A 23,941-nucleotide genomic window follows, 5' to 3' on the forward strand; every position below is an offset into this window, starting at 1 on the left:
ATCTAAAATACAATTTTGGGGAATATTCCATGTGTGCCTGAGAAAAAAAGTATATTCTCTCATCAGTGTACGACATTCCGAAAGATCGACATCAGTAATTGCACCGTTGAGAGCTCCTCTGCCTTGGCCGTGTCCACACTGCGGTCAGCCCGTGCGGTGTGGGGCCGTGCTCCGCAGCACACGGGACGTCAGCGGTGTCCCTGCCTTGCCCACTAGATGTCAGCAGCGCTCCCCTCAAGCTCTGACAACCAAAAATGTTATTGCCAATCCCTGCTGGGGGCAAAATGGCCCCTCGTTGAGAATCACTGGTTTTGCTCCTCTATATCCTTAGGGAAACTGAGGTCACAAGGCAGCAAAGCCATCAGCTCCCAGGGGCTGGCATCAGACTGAAGCCGTGTGGCCCGCCCCAAGGTGCCGCCTCTGCACCACCCTACCCCTCCGATGCCCTCCAAGACATGAGACTCTTAGGGGTTGGGTAAGGCAGGGGACCAAGGTACAACACTGTCACCTCCTCCACCCTCCAACAAATCAGTCTTGCTGAGGTTCTCAACTGACAGGAGACGCCCAAGTGACCTCTAAGCCAGAGGTTATAGATCCAATTGTGTCCCCACCAATTCAGTATGTTGGACCCTAATCCACTATGACCAGTGTCCTTATAGGAAGGGAAACGTGGAGACAAAGACACTCGAAAAGGGACACAGACGATGGCCGTCCACACGCCCAGGACAGGCCTGGCACAGATCCCCTAACAGCCTCGGCAGACACCAGCCCTGCCGACACCCTCATCTCAGAACCTCTGGCCTCCAGAGCTGGGAGACGGTAACTTCTCACTAAAACTACCCAGTCTCTGGCAAGTGGAGTTCCACCGCCCCAGCAAACCAGCACACCAGCCTTCACCAGGCTTTGCCAGCAGAGGTGACCCAGAGGCCCCAGGTGACACTGAGTCGGGAGCCGGGGCTGCACTGGAACCCCCGCCAGGCCAGGCCCCAGCACAGAGGGAGGGCTGAAGTGGGTGGCCGCCCCTGTGCCAGGTGATCCAGGGCTGTGGCTTGACCACAGCCCCTCCCTCCCAGCTGCCCTCTGGCCCCTCCAGTCCCCCCCGAAAACCCACCACCAGGTGGGAGCTGTGATCAAGGGGATTTTCATCTTCTTCTGGGAAAAATTTCTTTTCTATTGAACTATTTTAATGAGAGAAAAGCAGCAATGTACTTTAGACAACAACAAAACAGACGCCCAGTGGGCCACTGGGCGTCTCTCGCACCGGCCAATGGGAGCACGGCTTGCCCAAGCTTCCTTGGGGGGCCGTTTGACCATGACAATCAGAAGGCCTTGAAAACATGGCCTTGTTTTGACCCAACAATTCTACCTCTGGGACTATAATCCGAGGAAAATCAGAGGTATGGACAGAGATTTTTTCATCAAGGACAACCATCATGTTATTTGCAACAGCAAAAAGAAAACAAAAATTTTTTTAAGGCCAACAAAAATGCCTGACAATCTAGGTCCTCGAAGGGCGAGGCCACCCCTGGGCAGTCCCCACAAAAATGTTTTTTAAAAGCCACAGCTTTGAAAAATGACTAATAAAGAACGTATTAAGTGAAAAGGCCATGTTACAGAACACTATTTACAAGACGACCTTAATTCTAGAAGTGTGTGTGTGTGTGTGTGTGTGTGTGTGTGTGTGTGCGTGTGCGTGTGTAGAGAACATTCTAGAGGAAATACACCAAAACACGGTGAGGATATTAATACCTCTTCAACAGCTCTCCCCTGGACCCCTCTTCCAGTTCCAGGCCACGTGTGGGGCGGTGGGACACAGCTGCCTGCCTCAGTTTTCTACACTGAACATCAGTCACTTTGTGACCAGCCCAGAATTCACTGCCCCTTCTGCTGAAGACACCCGTTCTCTTTGGGGGACCCCAACTACACCCTAGAGGTGACACACCCCTGATCAAAGGCCAGGCATCACCAGCCTAGTCCATTTCCCTGGCCACAGGGTTTGTTGCTGCAAAAAGCATGAACCCCAGTCAGCCAAAGAGAGTGACTCTCGGCATTTGTGCCAAAGCCACACCGGGAGAGAGGTGGCTCTTTCACGAGGCTGCCAAGCTGAGCAGGCCCACGGGCCTTGGAGGACCTGTTGGAGCCCCCCACGCTCTGCCCCATGAGGACAGTGATCCTGCCTTGAATGAGGCCAACAGAGAGAAAAGTACAACAGGGGGTGGGGGTGTGTAGGAAAAGAGAAATTCCTGATGACTTGGTTTGCACGCTTAGATCCAGCCATACCTGAAATCACCTAATTACTGCTAGACTTTAGTTCCATGAGCAATAAATTCCCTCCCACCTTGTTCTAAGCCAGTTTAAATTAGAGTTTCTGTCCCTTGCAACCCAAAGAATCTTGCTAATATAAAACACACCATTGACAGAATGAGGAGAAATTTCACCACCAGGAAACCCAGGCTGCCTGCACAACGTGTGTGTACATACTACTCCTCAACTAGACCCTTAAAAACAGTCACGATGGTACATTGTTATGTGTACCTTACCGTAATTTTTTCAAAAAATGAATGTGAATAAACCACATTCTGGGGGTTTTCTTTTTCTTTTCTTTTTTTGAGACACAATCTCGCTCTGTTGCCTGGGCGTCAGCCTAGCTCACAGCAACCTCAAACTCCTGGGCTCAAGCAATCCTGCCTCAGCCTCCTGAGTAGCTGGGACTATAGGCATGCACCACCATGCCCGGCTAAATTTTATATATATATATTTTTTTAGCTGTCCAGATCATTTCTTTCTATTTTTAGTAGTGACAGGGTTCTCGCTCTTGCTCAGGCTGGTCGTGAACTCCTGACCTCCAGCGATCCTCCTGCCTCGGCCTCCCAGAGTGCTAGGATTACAGGCATGAGCCACCACACCCGGCCATTCTGGGGGTTTTCTTAAAAATCTTATAAAAATTTAAAAAAAACACAGAACTGGACCACAGGAGCGCTCACCTCCCGCATCCTGGCCCCGCCGCTCCAGCTCCAGCTCCGCGATCTCGCTCAGCAGGGTGATGCCGTGCAGGAAGCTCTTCTCCAGCACAAGGCTCTGAGTCGCTTCCACCTTCTCCAAGGTCTGGGTTCCAGCGCCTGGGGAGGGCAAAGGCCTGGCCTGGGGCAGCTCCGCGGCCGCCGCCAGGGCATTCATGCCGGCCAGAGGGTCCTCCAGGCCAGGCAGGAACTGGTCGGAGCTGGCCTCTTCCACGTGGCAGGCACTGCTGGACACAGGTGTGGCCTCCTGGGGCTCCAGGCTCGGGCACTGTCCCTCCCTGGTGGGCATGTCACAGTCTGACAATTCCAGGCTGGGCTGGGGCTCGCTTGGGGCCACCTGCGCCAGGCCTTCCTCAGGCACTGCCTCAGCCACGGGCACCTCCACTGGCTCCTCCTTGGCCTCCACCAGCGTCTGGGGTGTCAGCCGGCCCCCCAAGTCTAGGGCAGCCGCACACGATTCTGTCCGGCCCGGTGAGTCCACCCGAGCTTCAGCCCCCTCCACAAATTCTGGGCATTCAACAGGCTCAGCGCACCCCTGCCCAGAGGCACTCAGCGCCTGGGCCTCCAGCAGACCTCCTCCGCAGCCACCCGCGGGGCTCGGGGCCACCATGGCTTCCTCCGTGGGCAGGGCTAGAGGCGACTCCAGGGGCGGCAGCTCTGCAGGGCCCTCGTCCATGTCCTCCACCTCCGCCTTCACCTCCCGCTCGGCCAGCGGCTCTTCCTCCGGGCTCTCCTGCAGCGGCTCTGGGATCTTGGAGGGTGACAAACGGATGGGCTTGTCTTCCGGCGAGAGCGCCAGGCGCTCAGGCCCATCAGCTGGGAGTGGCACATCAGGGGCCAGGCCGTCTGCATCGGTGGCCGCCGTGGGCTGCAGCAAGAACGGGTAGGGCCTCCCGTAGTGCGGCGGCAGGGCTTGGAACGGGTACCTGGGTGGGATATCTGCAAAGGACACTGAGGTCAGCGTGGGGGTCCCTGACGGCTGATACCCTGTGTCCCCACCAACACCTGCCCACAACCCAGAACAGAGTCCCAGGACACAGCCAGCCTCTGCCTGAGCAGCAACAGGGCTGGGAGCTCCTCCAGGTGGGATCTGGGAAATCCCAGGGCACACTGCACGTCGGGGCCACAGAGAGAAATAGGCCACCATCTTGTCCCCAGGGTCTGGTGGTCCCAAAGGCAAAAACCACAGCTGTCTCTCTCATCCCTCCCACTCCAGGCCCGACACAAGGCTGGGCTAGAAGCAAACGCTTAACAAGGTCTGTGAAGACCCACATGGTCCTGGCCCAGCCCGTGTGTTCTAAGGCCTCCACCCACAAGAACCTGGCGTCTCCCACTAAGGCTGGAGACGGTTCACAACACGACAGTAACAGTCCTGCGCCCGAGTGTAACCTCCCTGACAGCAGGGGCTGTATGTGCAGGGGAGAGAGGGCAGGCACCTGACCCCGAGCATTGCACTAAATCTGCCCAGAGAGGGGCGGCCGCTCACCCGAGATCACGCAGCACTGGTGCCAGAATCTGAACTTGAACCCAAATCCTAAGTGCGGGCTTACGCTCCTAACAGCCCCCAGGGAAGAGAAACACAAGTCCCAGCCCCTAAAGCCACCTGCTGCAGGTCCCCGCTGACACGGAACACAGGAAGAACACGTGTGTGCATGCAGCGTGTGGGGTGGGGGAAGCTGTTACCTCCCAGGTGACAATTAGTACTGACTATGTGCTAAGTTTTTCTTGGGTCTGGCCTGGCTAAATGCTTAGAACGACCCCTTCTGGAGCAGGTTCTAACGTGGCATCGCCACTGAGGAGGGGCTGGGAGAGCGTGTCTGACCGTGTGCTCGGGCCCGGCACACGGCAGGAGCCCAGCAGAGACAGATGAACAAATGCACGCGTGAACGGACGCATGGGGCCAAGTCTACCACACCAGAGCTCACTGGAGCGTGGGCAGACCCGGGGGCCGCAGCCACCCCCACCTGAGAACAGGGTCTGGAAGGGGCTGGGGGCTTCCTTCTCCAGCTCCAGGTCCTTCTTCTCCACGACGTTCTCGGGGGCCTCCTCCTTGCGGGTGATGCCAGGGGTGGGCGGTGGGGAGGCGGGCGGTGGGCTGGTCGGGTGGGCACTGGGAGTGGCAGGGTAGGCGTAGGCGGGCGGCTTGGTCACGTCCTCCAGCTTCTGGATGACTTTGGCCTTCAGGGCAGCCACGGGGGATGCACGGGGAGATGGCGGTGGGCTCACAGCCTTGCCATAGGTGCCCGTGGGGCCAGCAGACAAGCCGGGGGGCTTCCGAGGCAGCAGCCCCGGGCCCGCGGCGGCCAGGCCAGCCTTGCCCGTGGCCTCCAGGCTCCGCTTGCCCGCCTTCTCCTCCATCTCCGCCCGGTGCTCCTGGGCCTTCAGCCGCTCCTGCTGGGGACGGGGCCGCAGGCAGGGTCAGCGTGGCACGAGTCACCACCCGGCACCTGCCCCGTCCCCGGGGACCCTCAGCCCAGGCAGAACCTCAGGCAGGATCCGGGGGCCAGGCCGCCCACCCCCTCCCAGGCCTGAGATGGACATTCCGTCCCAGCACACGTGCAACAACTACAGCCTTCTGTGCGGAACCCCAAAAGGCAGGGATGGGGGTGGGGAGCCTCAGTGAGCCCCTTCAGACCAGGGCTGGAAGGGGGCCTCCACCTGGACCCCGGCCCAGCAGGGACCCTCAGGGTCAGGGCACGGAGGCTGTGTGCAGGCATGACGGCTCCTGAAGGTGAAGGAGCTGCCCCACCACACCCAGCACCCACTACCTTCACGGAGCGCTCACTACCTGCTAGGCACTTTACTGCATTATCATGTCTGGGCCTCCGAACACCTCAAGGGGACCAGGAGGAGCCTGTTCCTGGCTTTGATGAGGAAATGGGATGGTGCCGGCTCCAACACAGCCGGTACACAAAACACGCCAGAAAAGGCTCCAAGGATTGGCCACTGGCACGGTCATTAGCCACCCAGTGGTTGGGATTACCAGCTTCATCACTTGTAGAGGAAGACACTTAAAGCCCAGAGAGGCAAAGTCACTGGCCCGAGGGTGCACAGCTAGGCCTGGCAAAGCTCAGATTCAGACCCAGGGCTCAGGCCCCGAGAGCTGCTGCTGCTGCAGCTGCCACAAGGCTGACTCTCCGGAGCGGCTGCTACACGGGAGATTAGGGGATAGTGCTAAGCAAGGGACAGACATCCCAGAACGCCTTCAAGGAGGCAGGAGGACTCTAGACTTTCAGAGTTCAGCCACACGCAGGGCAGCCCTGTCCCTTATCTCATGGGACCAGGCCACTTGGACGTCAGAGGCAGCTGGTCAGGCTTCCTTGTGCCTGCTGAGGGGTCACCTGCAGGGAAGGGGCCAGGCTGGGTTCCGGCAGCAGTGGGAGCCCACGGGACCCTGTCAGCAACTAATCCAAACTTCCCCGGTCCACAAGGCCACTTCTGTGCCCTGATCTCCCTCCCCATTGCTCCCTGACCACCCACCTTTGCCTCCCTCCATCTATAACTGTTTGGCATTTCTGCCCCATCCTCCCAGACTCACCACCAGCTGTGCGTTCCTCTGCAGCTCCAGGGCCTGGGCCGCCTGCTGCTGCAGGTACAGCAACTCCTGCTGCCGCAGGAAGTGCTGCTGGGAGAACAGCTGCAGCTGCTGGGCATGGTGCAGGGGGCTGCGGCCCGGCGGGTACAGTGCAGGCCAGAGGGGTGGCACCGCGGCTCGCTCCATCAGCTCCGCTGGGGAGAATAGAGAGGGCTACACCCGCGTCCCGACACCCCGCCACTCGCCACAGATGGGAAGCTGAGGCCCAGGGAGGAGCACCTACATAGCACTCCTGGGCCCCTGGTTGCCTCCTGGGGGCAGGGGACTGTCCTCCTCCACTTGCCAGGTGTGCACACAGACCGGGGACATGGCCCCGTCCACACGCCAGGTGGGGGACGTCCCCCTGGCCTCACAGCCGGAGCAGGCCAGCATGCGGGCTTGAACTAGGGCCGCCGTGGGACTTGAACACCTTCTCCCACCCCCACAGTGGTCTGCAAAGTGGATTCCCGAAGGGACGGGGGCCACGTAGGGGGCTCCAAGCCCCCACCCAGGCTGCCCTACTCTGGTTCCCCTTATGGGGTTTCCGAGTAAGAGCTCATCAAAACAAGGATCTCAAAGCTTTAGAACACACAGAACTGCCGATGTCAGTGCATTCTCTCTGAACCCCGCCTCCCACCCCCCAGCCTCCCCCACAGGAGGCCCTGCCCGCCACGCAGGGTCCACTTACCAAAGTGAGGCAGGTGATCACTGGGAATGACCACCAGCTGGCCCGACTGGGGGTCCCTGACAAACTGGTAGGCTGACGGCAGGGAGCCCCCCAAGCCGGGTGGGAACGCAGGGGCCATGCCCTGGTGCAGAGACGGGGGGCCCAAGCCTAGGAGGAGAACCCCAGGCCCATGTTAGTGCCAGGAGGCCCCAGGGCAGCCCCAGGCCCAGCACCACCACCCGCCTCCCCAGCCCCTGAATCTCTGGGGCCTCCAGGGGAACCAAGCACAGAGGGGCGCTGGCAGACCACAAACAGGCCCACAGAGCCACCCCCACTGGGCACCTGCCCCACACGGGCATGGCAAAGGGCCCCCAAGAGGCAGGAGCCGTTATAATTCCCTCTTTGGACAAATGAAGAGTGGAAGCCCCAGGCCCCCAGCCAAGGGTGGGCAGGAGCCAGCTCTGAGCCACCCCCTGCCCCCGGCCACCTCCCCACCCACCCCTTACCCTGCACTCACCGTAGGGATGTCCGGCAAGCCACATGGACGTGCTGCCCGAGCGGGGCAGCCAGGGGTGCGTGGCCAGGTGGGCTGCAGGGTCAGCAGACCAGCGACCTGAGCCCGCCAGTGCCGGACCCCCAGTCACCATGAGGTTAGGGTTCAGGCCGTTAGGAGCACAGCTGGTGGGGTGCAGGCGGGCCAAGTCGGCCAGCTCCTTACTTTCCCTGGAAGGAGGGACAGAGGCCTCGTGACAGCTCCGACAGCCCGGGGAACCGGATGAGAGAAGGAGAGTGGAGGTCGCCCCAGGTACCAAGCAGATGCTAGGCCGTGGGTCAGGACACCCCACAGAGACACATGCTTAGCTCAGGACAGAGTGGTCCCCCAAGCCTCCCACACTCAGCCCAATGCTGAGGACCAGAGTCCTGCACCAGCGGCTCCAGCTCTCAGGACCACGGCACCGCTCCCCCCACCACCCCCAGGCCACCCCCGGGGACCCCAAGCCACCCCCGGCCCTCACCGGAGCAGCTTCTCTTGGTCCCGATCCAGCCGCGCCCCCAGCAGCCGTTCCTCCCGGTGCCTGGCCCGGTCATCTGCACAGTCCTCGTCTGCTCGGCCGTGCCCTGCGGGGGCAGGTGGACATGACCCCCAGCCGGCACCCGCCCCACCCGCCCACTGCCTCAACCTTCCCTGGGCCCTGCAGAGTCCCCAGGGGCTCCACGGCCACCCGTGCGGTTGCTCTGCCCCAACCTACCAGGAAATGTCCCCTCCGTCACCCCCACCCCCTAAAGAACCTGTCTGCATCACCTGCACAGACAACTGTGCCCATAATTAGACCAACAGCCTTGAGTATTATCAGAAAACATCGTAAAATGTATCACATAGCAATAAAACGTGAGGCCGGGTGCACGGGAAGGCAGGTCCTGGGGTGGGGTTTGCACAGGATGGGACAGGGTCCAGGTGGCAGGGAAACCACAGCACAAAACAGGGGCACCACCTTTCGGAAGCATAGCCAGGCCTGGGTCACCACTACCCCACCATGCAGTTCTATCTGTCCCAACACAGTATTTTTTTTAAATCAAGATAAGAAAGTAAAGCCAAAGAGCACGACTTGAGGGGCAGGGGCCATGGCCCAGAACGGGAGATGCCACCCAGCCAGCGCCCCCCCTAACCCCACAAGCGGAGTAGGCAGGTCCTGAACTCCAGGCCCAGAGCAGAGGAGGAGTGACGGCCTGTGGAGGGCACCATCTGTCCCCGTCCCTCCTCATCCCTGTCCCCGCCCTGGCCCCTCTTCCCGGGTGTTCACGCCATGAGGCAGAAGTTGGCACCGCCCGGGCAGGTAGGGGCACAGGAGGCAGCTGGCCACTGGAGGCTGAGAAACCTACTCATCGGCTCCGGGTGCCACTCGTAGAGGCTTGGGTCTGGCTAATTACTGCTCTTAGGGTCTGCCTGGCTAGGGCTGACACCCTCAGCCCCCCAGGGGTACTGTGGGCAGATGCAGGGGCCCAGCCCAGCACCGCAGGCAGTGGTCCCAGGGCTCAGCCCCCCAGCACGGAGACATTACTACTCTGCTAGAGACCAAGGCCCAGCCTGGGGCCCCTGCAGGGTCTACAGCAGCCCCAAGCCCATGACCTCATGGGCGAAGCTCCCACAGTTACGCTGCAACTCAGTGTCTCCCCATCGTCCCTCCCTTCCTGCACCCCCAAAACCAGGAGCTCCTACAGAGCAGCGCCCAGGAGAGGCTCAGGGATGCGGGGCTCCTCCCTTTCCCTCCAGGAAGGTGGGGACCCACCAGTCCGAGAAGCAGAGGAGGGGAGACCGGGAGAGGGCACAGCCACCCAGCCCAGATGCCTGAGGGGCCACACGCACCAGGGGACGGCCAGGCAGCCCAGCATGGGTGGCCTGCGCCAACTGAGGTGGCTGGAGATGGGCCTCGGGCACCTAGCAAGAGCCTCAGAGGTGCGCCCGGGACAACTGGGCGCCTTGGTGTCCTTTGAAGCGGCGGGAGGGTGCCCGGTAACAAGGGAGACCGTCCGTCTCCCCGACTCCATCTTCCCCGTCTGAAGCCCCAGCAGGCAAATCCAGGCCGAGGTGCATCCCTGGCCTCCTGCTAAGTCACGTCCTGCGGGCCACAGTAGGCAGAGGCGCCGCACAGACACCTCGGCTAAGCCAAGGCGAGGTCACATGGGAGCAGGTGGAGGAAGGGCAGTGACCTGCGTCTGGGGGAGGCCCAGCCAGGGTGCCCCTGCCCACTCACGTCTATGTGGTTCCTGTATCAAAGCGGAGGCTGAGCCCACCCGGCACCCCTCGGCAGGACTGGAAGGGGCCATGCTCGTAGACCCCAGGAGGAAACTGAGGCCCAGAAGGGCAGCGACAGATTTCAAGCAGGGCTGGGGCACGGAGGGCCCAGAGTCCCATCACTGTGCGGAAACATCAGGGCACGGGCTCCAGTGTCCTCCCAAGGGAGATGGCGGCCTGGCTGAATCCCAAAGGTTCGGCCACCTGGGGTGCCACCTTCACACGCCCACTGGGCCCTCCTGGAGGCTGGGACGGGCTTTGGGCATGATACGATGCTCCTGATGCCCCCAGAAGGGGCAGGTGCTCGGAGCGTAGCCTGAGCTCAGCCCCAGCCCTCTGTCCTCCCCAGCCCCAGACACCTGTCCGCTGCCCTGGCTGTCACCACCCACAGTCCCAGGAGTTTCCCATCCCAGGCACCACCTGCACCAGAAACTTGGCTACTGGCTGGCCCCATCTCGGGGCACCTGCCGTCCCCAGGGCCACTAGGGCCAGAGCCCCAGGCTGCTCCCTATAAGTGCAGTTGGTCTCCTAAAGAAACATGATGTGCCCTCCATACCTTACCCCTGCGCTCAGCTAGGCACCAGGCTCAACCCTCCTTGTTCTGTGGCACCCTGTCTCCTCTAACCCCTGCTCCCACCTGTCACACCACAGAGCCAAGCTGGGGCCTGGCCAGCCTCTTGAGTGTGTCCCCAGCCTCTGTGCATGTCAGTCACACTCATCCCCCTACCATCTGCCTCAGGGCCACCTAGAGTGTCCTTGCCCTGGGGTACTCAACCTCCCCTGTCAGAAGTCAGCTTCAAACGCCACCTGCCCCAGGAAGCCCTCCCTGACTGCCTCTCCTCCGTCACACTCCCGTTTATCTCCCTCATGGCACCGACCACAACATGCAGCTACTACTCTGCCTAATGGCCCTTCACTGTCTGCCTCCTCCATCACACCGTGCACTGCCCTGGCTCGAACAGCCCCATCGTGGCTGCCCACCTGCCCCCTGCATGATGCCTGGCAGAGAGGAGGCGCTCAATACACCCGCGATGAATGGATGAATGAATGGACTCGTGTGGATTCTAGAGGAAGAGTGAGCTGCACAGAGGGAACCGCATGTGCAAAGGCCCTGAGGCAGGGACGTGCTAAGGAGCATCAAAGAGATGACAGTGGCTGCAGAGCGTAGGCCAGAGAGGGCTCTGGAGATGAGGTGGCACAGTGGGTGTGGAGGGGGCAGTGCAGGCCTCCAAAGAGAAGGTGGTTTCAATTTTGTTCAAGGGGAGAGGGGGAAGCCAGGTGAACTCTGGGCAGGGTCGCAACATGATCTGTAGAGGCTTTGAAAACCCCCCTCTGGCCGCCCGGGGACAAGCAAACAAGAAGGGCTCACCCACCCTTTTGTGCTGGGCTCCACCATTGCGCCCCCCCGAGGGAGCTCCCAGCCTGGCAAGGGGCCTAGCTCCTCTGAGGTGTGCGGGGCAGAGGCTCACTCTGTGGTCCCAGCGACACAAGACCCCAGCCCAGCCCCGGAGCGTGAGCGATGGATGCAGAGGCTGGCACTTAAAACCTGCCCATGTGCCAACAGGGCCCCAGGTACTCTGCACACAGGAACTCGCATCAACCCGGAGGCAGGTCCCCAGAGGAGGAAACTGAGGCACAGGCCACAAGGCTAACAAGGAGGCATCCCAGCTGTGATCGGGGTGCGTCTTCCTGACCAAGGTACATGGCCCCATGCAGGGAGCCGGCACAAGGTGGCACTGTTAGGACAGGACCCGTATAGCAGTATCCCTGCCATCCCTATCTGCAGGCCTGCCCGGCAGCCCAGCCCCACCCCAGGGTCCACAGGGGCAGGGATGTCCCTAGGCAAAATCCACCCCGCACCTCGGTCCCTGGTAGCAGCTGCCCCTTCACGCATCACACACATCGTGGCCACTATGTGCCCGAGGCTCAGGCTGAGGCCTTGTTCCCATGGGAACCCCTCCTGGACTCCATCTGAGCAGCCCTCCAGATACGGCCACCCTGTCTCAGGCTGGCTGATCATCCACACACAGCTTACACCTGGCTCTGCGCCATGGCAGGGGTGGGGACACCCGCTCAGCCCTCCTGCTAGCGCTGGTCCCAGCCTGCCTCTGCCACAGAGGTCACAGGCACGCAGGAGGTGGAACAGACAAGCTTAAGCTCAGGGTTCCTGCTCAGTTCCCCCTCACCTCTGCAGGCCTCAGTCTCCCCATCTGTGAATGGGGAGAGTAACATCCCTCTCTGTAGGATCTATGCAACGACAGCCGGTCCTTCCGGGGCACCTGGCACTTGGGAACCGCTGGCTAAATGGCAACATTTGCTCCTATTTGCTGTGCCACTCGGGCACAGGGGCACCAACTGCATGGGGCTCACAGATGTAGGTGACGCCTGCCTTAGTCCATCTCAGGGTCCAAGACCCCCCGAGGCCAGACCCAGGTCCTGTGTGCATCTCTCAGGAAGCAGGACCTCGGGCTTGCAGGCACCGCCCGACGCCTGAACGTGAGCAGACTAAAGAAACGCCTGTTCATGAAGCACCTACTATGTGCCAGCCAGCCCAGCTGGCATTGAGCAAATGAGGTAACCCGGGGGCCCACAGGGCTCAAGGCTCTTGTTCAAGGTCACACAGCGGCAAGGGGCAGAACTGGGATTTGAGCCCATTGACAGAGGCAGAGGGTTCACTCCAAACAGCATGAGACGCCAGGAGACCAGGGCTGACAACCGCCTGCTCAGCCAGGGGACCTGTCCTGGAGCCTCCACCTCCTCCTGCCCTTCAAAGTCGCACAGCACTGGGGCCGGGCTGCCTGGAGAGAAACCGCCGCTTCTTATGGGATTTTTGTTAAGGAGAGAAGGAATCTAGAAGCCTCCTTTTCAAGTGTTACAACTAACAGAGAAAGGCAGCTTCAGACAAACCCCTGAACATCTCGTCCCAAACCCCCACTCCATACTCCCTCCCTCTCCTGTTCTCACACACGGTCTCTCTTTTTTGCACGCACGCGCGCACACACACGCACGCACACACACTCACTCATGACCCCGTGTGCATGGATCCCTTAGGCACAGGTAGGCACTCTGGGCTCTAGGATGGGCTCTGGGAACCACCAGCCCCCAACAAAGGTGCCACTGTGTCCCAGGAGCATCCTCCCAGAGAAAGGGCTTTGAGAGATCTGCTTCCCAGAGGGTCCACAGCCCCAAACCTCAGAGCAGGAGGGCTTGTCCACCACCAAGCCGCCACCTGCAGTCCGAGGGCTGTTGCCCACTTCTTCGAATCCCAGAATAAGGCAGGTTCTCATGCCAGCTCCCTACCACACAGAGGATCAGAGGGCAGGGCTTCCATGGCTGCAATGGGCTCAGTCAGTCAGTCAACAAACTTTCACTAAGCATCACTCTCTCGGAGCCAGCTACACTGGATGAGGAGAATTCTGAGACCGGACAGAGCCTCATCTCCTCATTCAAAATCCAAAGACTCTGAGTCTGCTCCTGGGATGAAATGACATCTGGAGCTCAGCTGGAGACAGTCCACACCAAAGGCAGCTCTGAGAGGAGGTGATGCTGGGCCCTGAGGATGAGGGGACGTGGCATGCAGGTGGGAGGTGTGGCACCAGGTACCCCAGACTGGCTGTGGCAGCAGGTTGGTATGAAAATGGCATTACTGGGAGATGTGGCTAGAGCGACCCAGGCCCAGGCCCCTACTACTGGGGGGAACACAGGACAACAGAAAGGGACATTGAGACGGTCCTGTGCAGCCACAGCGTGCCCACAGATCAGCACGGCCGCCTGTGCCTCATTGGGCTCGTCTGGGACAAGTACAGCTGGACCGAGAGGCAGCTCTGACGGGACCCAGCACGGGGGGCCAGGCCAAGGGCTGGTGAATGCTCAGGAGATGTGCCCCAAGGTGCCTGTGCAGCCTGTGGAGTCCAGTCTGGGAGATGCAGGGAAGGGGGCTTTGCAGGGGCCACAGGCAGGGACCCAGACAGAGGGCCGAGTGGGAACTCGTGGCAGGTTAGTGTGGGGTGCAGGCTGGGGTGGCGGCTGACTGTGGAGAGGTCCCAGAGGCAAGAAGCAGCTGGACATGACCTTCCCCAGCCCTCCCCACAGCACACTGAACATGGCCTCAGTCCCCAGACCACAGGTGGACAGACCAAGTCAGGAGTTCCAACAAACACGCCACAAACGTCAACTGTCCGAAACCCCAGAAGAAATCGAACAGCGAAATATACAAAGGACACAAAGAAATGCAACCAACCAAGCAAGTTCTGCAAAAATATTCAACCTTAGGCCGGGCGCGGTGGCTCACGCCTGTAATCCTAGCACTCTGGGAGGCCGAGGAGGGTGGATCACTCGAGGTCAGGAGTTCAAGACCAGCCTGAGCAAGAGTGAGACCCTGTCTCTACTAAAAATAGAAAGAAATTATCCGGCCAACTAAAATATATATAGAAAAAATTAGCTGGGCATGGTGGCGCATGCCTGTAGTCCTAGCTTCTTGGGAGGCTGAGGCAGTAGGATCACTTAAGCCCAGGAGTTTGAGGTTGCTGTGAGCTAGGCTGACGCCACGGCACTCACTCTAGCCCCGGCAACAGAGCGAGACTCTGTCTCAAAAAAAAAACAAAATTCTGAGGAATCTAAAGTAAAACAGATGCATAGACCACTAACGGGCACTTAACATCTCTCACTACCTAAGGCACTTAGGTGCTGAATGTTGAGACGCCCTAAGAACACTGGGACCCCAGTTTCTACCTATTCCTCGAACACTCACTCACTCAGCTATCAAATACCTACTGTGTGCCAGCCCCACCCTGGCGAGGTACTGGGGACACCGAAATAGGTAAGGCAACAGTTACCTCCCTCAGCGACTTAGAATTGAAAGCCTCACATTAGTCTATTCCCAAGAACCACTATTCTTAGAAAATGACTCAAAATACCATGAAGGCGCAGTGCACAAAAATATTCGATACAACATTCTGAACACAAAACATCAGAGAGAGGGGGAAAAACTGAAATGCCCACCGAGGAAACAGAGAACTGAACTATGGTATATGCTCGCAACAGAGGATTAAAGGCCATAAAAAATGCTACTTATAAAGAGTCTGCAATACAGCCAGAGGAAACGACCCACACTGTAATATGTGAACAGTGCAAAAGCCCCAAGATAGTACGTGCACTAGGATCGCTGCAGGTAGAAGCAAACTGCACAGGAAAATGAATTCAGGGGAAGATACAAAAGCGTTCAGGGTATTGGGAAAATATAATGGTCCTTTTTCTTCACCTTCCTTTCCTGCATTGTTCACATTTTTTAATGTGCGTAATGGAAAAAGCAGTAAACTTTCAACGGCAGCTGCAGCCCACAAGTGGGACACAGGAGCAGTGGCAGCAGGAAGGAAGGGAGAGGTGAGGGTGCCAGGGAAGGAGGGCAGGAGTCAGGGAAAAAAGGAAAGCACAGGTGGGAGGGAGATGAGGCTGGGGCAAGACCCAGGACCTACCTTTGACGTTGCTCAGTGACAGAGAGCGCTCCTGATCCGCCAGCCCAGGCCCCAGCCGGCCACTGCTGCCACTGTCCTTCTGCCGAGCCACCGCCACCGCAATGCCCACCGGTGGGTGTCGAACTTCTGCTTCACCCTGGGCACCGGAGCCCTCACGCCCAAAAGCCTTGGCGCTCTCGGGCCTCTCGGGGTCCCGCTTCAGCTGCCGGCCACCACCGGCTGCAGGGCCTCCGGGGTGCGGGAGGCGGGCCTGGGCACGCGGGGCGCCCGCGGTGGTGGGCACGGGCTCAGGTTTCATGGTGCCCAGGCCTCCAAATGGACTCTTCTTGCCGCAGCCGCCAGGGCGCACAGCCACCGCCTCCCGGGCAAAGCTGCCGCTGTACTTGATGAGGCTCTGCATGGCAGAGGCCTCTCCGGGTCCATGGGTCACAGGGTGCAAGTCGGCGCCGGGCCTGCCACAGGAGGCCGCGTTGCGGGGCAGCGGCCCGGGGTCCAGGTAGGCCTTCTTGGAGGCGGCCACGGCCTCCTCCTCGGCGCGGCTGGCGTGGTGGTGCTGCGCGGCCAGCACGGCCATCTGCGTGGTGGCGAAGTTGCCCAGCTCCAAAGGCTTCCACTTGGGCTCGGGGCCGGCGGGCGGGGGCGGCCGTCCCGGCTCCAGGCCGAAGAGCTTGGCCGCCTGCTGGGCCGCGGGGCCCCTGGGCGCGCGCTCGCAGGGCCGCGGCTCAGCCTCGGGCTTGAGCAGCTCCTTGGCCGGCAGGTAGGCGCGGGCGTCCGGGGAGGCGCGCGCGGCCCGCGACGGCGGGGCGTCGGCGGGGGGTGGCCGCTTGAGTGAACGGATGACCGAGTTCTTCTCGCGCAGGCCCTCGGGGCGGTCCGGCGGCCGCGGGGAGCCCGGCGGCCCCTGCAGGACCCCTGGCCTGCCCGCCTCGCGCTCGCGGGCCCGGGCGTCGCGCGCCTGCGACGCGATCTGGATGGGCCCCGGGCGCTCGTCGAAGGCCTCCACGGAAGGCACGAAGGTGGGCGCCACCACGCGGTGCTCGCGGCCCGGCTCGCGGAAAACGGTGTAGACGCCGGTGGGCGCGGGGGCGGAGGCGGGTGGCACGGGTGGCCCCTTGGGTGGCGGCGGGGGCAGCGGCGAGGCACAGGGCCGCGGCCCGGGCAGCAGGGCCTCTGAGCGCCGCAGCAGCCGCGCGCTCTCGTCCTGCCGGGCCGCCTCCTTGGCGCCGCTGCGGCCCGCCTCGGCCACCAGCGCGGACAGCCCCGTGTCCCCCGCGCCGTTGCACATGCTCAGCACCGACGGCTGCAGCGCACTCTTGCCCTTGGGTTCAGCCAGGAAGGGGGACAGGCGCTCGGCCAGGCGGGGGAGCCCGCGGTCCTGGCGGCCCTCAGCCCGCGCCTCCTGGGTCAGGTCCACCACGCCGCGCGGCCCTGCTGCCTCCTCGCGGGCGCGCGGGTCCTTCTTGCCGAACAGCGGAGGTGGCTCCCCGCCGCGGCCCGCCCGCTCCTTGGCCGGACCTTCCCGCGACGACGAGCCTTTGGCCGGGGCGCCTGAGGAGTGGCCGCCGGGGGTCCTGGCAGAGGGCGCATGAGAGTGCAGGGCGCCCGCAGCCCCCGGGGCCGGCAGGTAGAAGCCGTCTGTGGAAAGAGCGCAACAGTGAGCGAGGGCCACCTCCCACCTTTGCCAGGGCAGGAGGGGCCCCAGCGTTCCCAGGGCAAGGAGGGACAAGAACAGCACAGCCACTAAGAGGGCAGGCTCAGGAAATAGCTGGGATTAAGTTTAAATCTGCGGTGGCCACCTACTGGCCTTCCTGAGCCTCAGTTTCCTCCTCTGTAAAGGGGGTGAGGGATTGTTTTAAGATCTGCCCAGAGGGTCTAGCGGGCTCTGTGAGGAGGGCAAGAAGGCTCCAGAGGCTACGGCAGGCTCAGGGAGCCCTTGGGCACCTTGGGGCTGGGGTCTCACAAAGGAGTCTGGGACAGAGCTGCAAGCTGCCCGGGACAGTGGCGAGGGCCCTAGTGAAGCCCCTGAGAAGGTCCCTGTGTCACCCCCTCCCCACCCCACAATCTCACCACTCCTGTCCTCTGACCTTTCTGGGTATCAAAAATGCTGGGCTGGCCCAACTGGCTGAGGAGGGGGCTCCCGCTGCTGGGGGGCTCCAGGTGGTTCAGGTGGAGGTAGGATGGGTACAGCCCACTGGGCAGGTGGGAGAAGCCTGGAAGAGAAAAGCCGGGCTGGACCACTGCCTGCCTCCCTGAAGGAGCTTCCTTCCAGCATTTTCCTTTTCTTAGAAATAAACTATGTTGGCTGTCAGCCTCTGGTGCAGGAAGCCCTGAGGTTTCACACCAGCTCCCCAGGACGACACTTGCTCCTCCCAACCCTGTGACTTTGGGCCTCTCTCCAGGACCAGGCAGCCCTCCGAGGCTTGGGGTCTCAAATGCCCCAGGAATAGGATCAGACGGACCCAGCTAGGAGGGGATGATGACAGCTTGCCAAGCACTGTCAACTGCTTTGCCACCATTACACTCATTTAAACCTCAGAAACAACCTATGAGGCACATACTCTTAATGTCCTAATTTTACAGATAAGGAAACTGATGCTCAGAGAGGACCACTTGCCCAAGGTCACACAACAGAGAAGCCTGGCTTTGAACCGAGGTAATCAGACCCTGCAGCCAGGATGATTCACCTCAACCCAACATGGGCCCCTCCTCTGCCGTGTGAGTCTGGGCTGGTCACTTGCCTTCTCTGAGCCTCAGTGGACCCAGCATCCCCAGCTGCCAGGAAGGAATTCCTCCTGCCAAGGGTCCTCCCAGCCTCCTGAACGGCCCCCCGCCCACCAGCAATGCCCAGAATCAGGATCTTGCAGGACAAAGACAGGAAAGGGAGAGAGAGAAGCAAGTCGCACACGGAGAACGGGGGCCCAAAAGGCTGTTTGACAGGGCCCAGAAGGCCAGGCGGGTGGGCAGACAGGTGGGCGCCAGGGCTCTGGGCGAGGGCCCTGATGCTCTGCCTGAGCCCAGAATACAGGGCCCCGGCCCATCGGGGACCCCTCCCTCTGAGGCCAGGGACACAGGACCTGTCCCTCGCTCACTGGGCCAACGTCTCCCCCCCCCACATCACTTGATGCCATTAACAACAATCACAAGACCAAAGGACTGACTGACACCCGCTATCTCACTTATTCACGGAAACAGTACTCCGATGCGGCCATTGGGTCCCTCTGCTCTCATCTGTCACCTGTAAAATGGGCCTCACAGTCCCCACCTCAGGGCTGCCTTGCAGCACCTGGGGACAGAAAGCAGCGTGTGTTTGCTGTCATTATTATCCACCTGCACTTGCTGGCAGAAGAGAAAAGGGAGTATTCGGGAGGAGAGAGGAACAAGCTGGTGGCACCAGAGGCGGCCTCTGCTCTTCCAGCCCTGCAGTGCCCGCCCAGGCTGGCTAAGGTGGGAGCCAGGCGGGCTGCCACCCGAGCAGGGCCGGCACCAGCCAGGCCCAGGCAGGACGTCCCCTCTGTGCAGGGCACACACCCTGGTTCCTGGATTCAGACACCTTCCCCAGGGGGCTTGGGAGGAGCAGCCTTGGTGGCCCCATCTGTACAAGGGGCACAGGGCTGTAGGACTGGGAGGGGTCCTGTGGCTGGGGACACCTCTGACTGCACCTGTTTCCTCCCAGGCTAAATAAATGCAGCCGTCCACGGCCCCACTCCAAAGGGTTTGGAGTGACGGTGAGCACGGTCAGACTCAGGCCCGCAGAGGGAAGTGGGGACCGTGAGCGGCAGGGGCTGCTCCTGGGCTGCCATCTTCCAGGATCTGGGGGGCGCCCAGCAGGAGAGAGGAAGGACCCAGCACCCGGCATCCAGAACAGTCGGAGCCAGAGGTTTGGGAGGAGCTCGGGGTCTCCAGGCCCACCTTTCACAGACAGAGCGGGAAGTGAGGCTCCAGGGAGGCCAGGCCTGCAGCCCCCGCATCGAGGGGGCATCACTGCAGAGCTGTGACAAAGAGGGCCCATGGCCCTGCGTCCCATGCGCCTGCAGCAATGGAGCCTCCTGGGCACCCTGGACCCAACAGTGAGCAGAGCAAACCAGGCCCTGCCCTCGGAGCTCGAAAATAATCACGCAGATAATCTGTTGTCACAAGTGAGTGGTGGACCAGGGTGGGGAGGAGGGTGTTTGAGCTGCGCCCTGAGGAGGAACCGGAGACGGCCAGTGGGGTGGGGTGAGGGGCTGCAGGCAGAGGGAATAGCTCGTGCAAAGGCCCTGTGACAGCGATAAGAGGAAGCACAGAGCATTTGAGGAAGAGCAGGGAGGCTTGGGTGACCAGGGCTGGGCCCCAGCAGCCCCAGTGAGGGGGTGACTATGGAGGTGGGGGGGAATGGGCAGACTTGATAAGTGCTGGGGACATCAGTCGCCAGAGTGGCGGGGGCAGCAGCCCAGCAGCCCTCAGCCCCGCCCACCTGGCACGCTCCTTACCTTCATGCGCATGGGCAGCCCACAGCTGCACCATGGGCAGGTTGCTGGGGGTGGGGGAGCGGAAGGAGAGGTCAGAGGGCAGGGACACCGGGCTCCCATGGGACGAGGCCGAGGGCCCCATCCCGCTGGCCACAAAGCTGCCCAGGAAGGCCTCGCCTGCAGAGAGAAGGGGGCTGTCAGGCAGCCAGCCAGGCCGCCACCGCCCCACCGCCCCAAGACCCCTGTCTCTCCCCCGACTGTGCGGAGCCAACACTGGCAGGGAGACCAAGGAGATCCCCCCTGTGCCATCCCAGGGTGGGCCTGGGTCAACTCAACAGACCCAGGGCTTGAGAAAGCTGCAAGACCCCAGGAGACAGCTGAAGGAAGCCCACCACAGCAGGCCCCCACCCTGGGGCATCCAGCACCCTCCGAGGAGGGCTTTACCATCCCTGCTGGGCAACCAGCCCAGATCCAAGGGGGCATTGCTCTCCCCATTTGCAGATGGACACTCGAGGCTGGTGGGGGACAGGGACCTCCCAAGGCCACAGAGCAACAAGGTAGGGGCTCGTGAGTGGGGGGGGGGCTCGAGTTCCTAGCTCTGCAGAGCTCCTGGACCAGGGAGCATCACCCTCAAGTGAAAAAATGACTCCCACGGCAGCCCTGTGCCCATTTAACAGATGGGGAAGCCCGCGGCAGGGTGTCCCAGAGCCCTCTGGCACACGAGCTACAGTGAGTTAGGGAATCAGTCAGGGAAGGAATGGAGCAGCGAGCATGGGAGCTAAGGGTTCAAGGGAGCCCTGCCCAGGGCCACCCCTCCAGACAGCAGGACCCCACACCAGGGGGCCAGGGCCTGGGCAGCAACCACACACACGCCCTGCCCCGCCCCATTCAGCCAGGGCCACAGGAGGCCTCCGGTGCACCCCGGAGCTCCGCCCCACAAGCCCCAGCACCTCGGGCCTCTGGGGCACAGGCCAGAGAGAGGCTGCGAGCCCTGGGGCCAGGGGCTCCCCTGATGGCCTCGGTTAGCTCATCAGGAAAATGGGGTCGTGCTGCTCCCCTTTGAGAAGTGCAGTGAGGAGGGAAACACGTGTTTAGCCACCACCACAATAAGAACTAAAATAATAAACAGCAGCAGGGCCATTCACGAAAAGCTACCAGGCACCGGGCACTCAGCAGCTGACTTCAAATCCTCCCAACGACGCCCCGGGAGGCAGTGGCACAGCCCTAACGCAGAGCTGAGCGGGGTGGTCACCAAGCACAAGCACCCCCCAGGTGCCAACTCTGGCCAGCCCCAGCCCAGCGCGTCCCTGGGCACCCTGAGCAGCCCTGCAACCCTCTCTGAGTCCCTGTGGGTGGGCACTGTTTGCAGGTGGCACAAAGAAGGAGGGGACTGTGCAGGGGGAAGGAGGGACTCAGACAATGTGTGTGGCTCGGCCACCCAGGTGGCCCCACAGGAGGCTCAGGGACCCCAGCCCAACCTCTGGTCCCTGGCAGTCCCCTCAAGCAGGGCTACATACAACAGGCGCTCACTGACCACCTCCTAGGAGCACAGGCTTCCACAATGTCCAGCCCGGCCCCCTTGGGCTTCACATGGGGAAATTGAGGCCAAGAGGGCACAGCCTCCACCTCAGTTCCCTAGAGCAGGGACAGCAATAGGCAGAGCAGTGGGAGATAGATGCCCTCTAGCCATATGCCCCACCCCCACCGCCACCTGTGTCTGCCTCCTCCCCACGCGCTCCAGCCCCACCCAGCTCAGCCCCCTCACCGGACTCCAAGGCCAAGCCCTCGGGACCCAGGGCCATGGCAGCTGGTCAGTCCATCCATGCAGCCCGGGTCAGAGCAGCAGGGCCTCTGGGCCCTGCCGAGCCAGGCTTCCTCCTTGGCGTGGCGGGCCGGTGGAAGGCTCCGGAAGCCGGCAGCCAGAGGTTTGCGCAAGGGCTTACATCAGCCACCAGCTCTTCCTGCCCAGGCCGCACGGAAGCCCCGTGGCCCAGGCCTACCCTGCCCGGGCTTGTGAAACCCGCCCAGCGGCACCCGGGCCAGCGAGCGTTGGGGCCGGATGCTGGCCAACGGCTCCTGCCCGCCACGGGCCCAGCGGGGCCTCAGAACCCCAGAGCAGGGCACTCAGTGCTGCTCTCAAGGCCCCGGTTTGCAACTCTGTCAAATGGGCGCACAGTCCCTCCGGCTATGAGGACGCCCCCTCCGGAAATAGCGCTCAGAAGCGAGCGTGAATCAGACAAGCGTGCCCTGCTAGTCCCTGCTGCTGCCCCCCCTCCCGCTGGGCCCTTTGGGCACCAGCCCTGGCATCTGGACCCCGCCACACTCAGCTCCACCTCCAGGTCCCCTTCGGCCCCAGATTAGTCCCCCAATAGCCACGCAATCCAAGTAGGCCCCACGTGACTCTGGGTCCACCTATGACAACTTAGAAACAGATCTGTCAGCCTGGCCTTGTATTTAATGCCTGTCTCTCCCCCATAAAAGGGACTCTCCCTCCCTGAGGGCAGGGACTCTGCCTTACTGCCCGCCACAGCCCAGTGCCTGGGACCTGGCACGCCAAAGCCACCCCATTTTTGGATTACCTGACCATGTGAATGTCACCTGCAATGCCCACAGGGCCAAGATGGATAATACACACTGGGATTAGGACGAAAGGTCAGGGCAGCCCCTGACCCACGAGAGGGGCTCTCACATAAGCCCCAGGAAGCGCACGTCACCCCGGGCTGTCCTGCCTGGTCCCCCTGGGGTGAAAGTTGGAGTGAGGACAGGCAGCTGGCCCCCGCCCCACATCACCAGAGTGTCCCCACTGCCTACTGCTCACACCCATCCCCTCAGGGATCTGTGGACAGTGACAATCAGGCCCTGGCTCACCCACCTCTCCAAAGACTTTGCTGGAATCCCTCAGGCCAACCTGAGGTAGGCGTGTCCCTCCCTCCCTCCCACGCTGGGCTGGGCTCAAGGCCTGACCCCGTAAATCAGGCCTCCCCCTGGCGACTGGAAACCTCCATGCCACCTGCTCACTCCCACAGTTATCTCACTTGACACCTCAGAAGCTAAGATCAATGACTGTCAAAACCTAAAACACGCACGTGCAACCACAGAAACTCATCATTCATAATAATACCCGCGAACGCTGCCTGGGGCACTGGGCGCGTGCGGACTTCACCACGCCGAGCACAGTGACCCACCCAATCTGCACACCAGCCCTTCTCACAGCAAAGGACAACTGACAACCCAAGGTCACACAGGTACGCGGCCGGGGGCAGAGCTGGGACGGGAACAGGCAGAGTCCAGAACCTAAGAACCGCCTCTAGACGCCTCCTGTGGAATAGTCCCACGAGGGCACCAGGGTGTGCCTGGGAGAACGGTCCCCAAGGCTCCGCTGTCATCCTCAACCATCAGGAAACAACCTGTGTGTCCATCCCACGGGGACTGGGTAAATAAATGACATGCAGTGGTGCCATCCAAACGGTACCCCACAGACATCCTGTATCCACGCTGTGCAACGCGCTAGCCACTGGCCGCGTGTGGCTATTGAGCACTTGAAATGTGGCCAGTCAGACTGAGGAACTGCATTTTTTATTTTATTAAATTTTAATTAATTGATATTTAATTTAGCAACAGTCTGGGCCGAAGTTTCCTCCCTGTTGGAAATGGAAGGGGGCAGTGGGCAGGGATGGTGAGGGCCAGTGTCCCCGCGGTGAGGGGCTCCACAGAGTGGTCACCAGGGCAAAGAGATAAATACTGGCTCCGATGCCCGCATGCTCTGAGACTTTGGGCCGTTTTCTTAATGTCCCCAGGCTATGTGAGAGGAACACTGTAGTGACATCTACCCCTCGGGGTGGACGTAAAGATGAAGCGAATTCCTGTTTGCAAAATGCTTTGAACACCCTCTGCCATGAAGTAGGTGCCATGTGATGTCGGCTATTATTATTATTCTTGTTATAGTTACAAAACCTGGGGCTCA

General features: G+C 61.1%; 1 protein-coding gene across 1 annotated transcript in view; it reads right to left on the bottom strand.

The window, feature by feature from the left end:
• TNRC18 (trinucleotide repeat containing 18) overlaps positions 1-23,941 on the bottom strand; it is an 85,373-nt gene that overhangs the window by 45,868 nt on the left and 15,564 nt on the right. The window contains 9 exon segments of the mRNA XM_045541252.1: positions 2,985-3,959; positions 4,985-5,414; positions 6,559-6,749; positions 7,283-7,429; positions 7,779-7,984; positions 8,278-8,380; positions 15,530-17,164; positions 17,614-17,739; positions 19,999-20,154. Of these exon segments, the coding sequence (XP_045397208.1) occupies positions 2,985-3,959; positions 4,985-5,414; positions 6,559-6,749; positions 7,283-7,429; positions 7,779-7,984; positions 8,278-8,380; positions 15,530-17,164; positions 17,614-17,739; positions 19,999-20,154 (3,969 nt within the window).

This window comes from Lemur catta, chromosome 2, assembly GCF_020740605.2.
Source record: "Lemur catta isolate mLemCat1 chromosome 2, mLemCat1.pri, whole genome shotgun sequence".
Lineage (NCBI taxonomy): Eukaryota > Metazoa > Chordata > Mammalia > Primates > Lemuridae > Lemur > Lemur catta.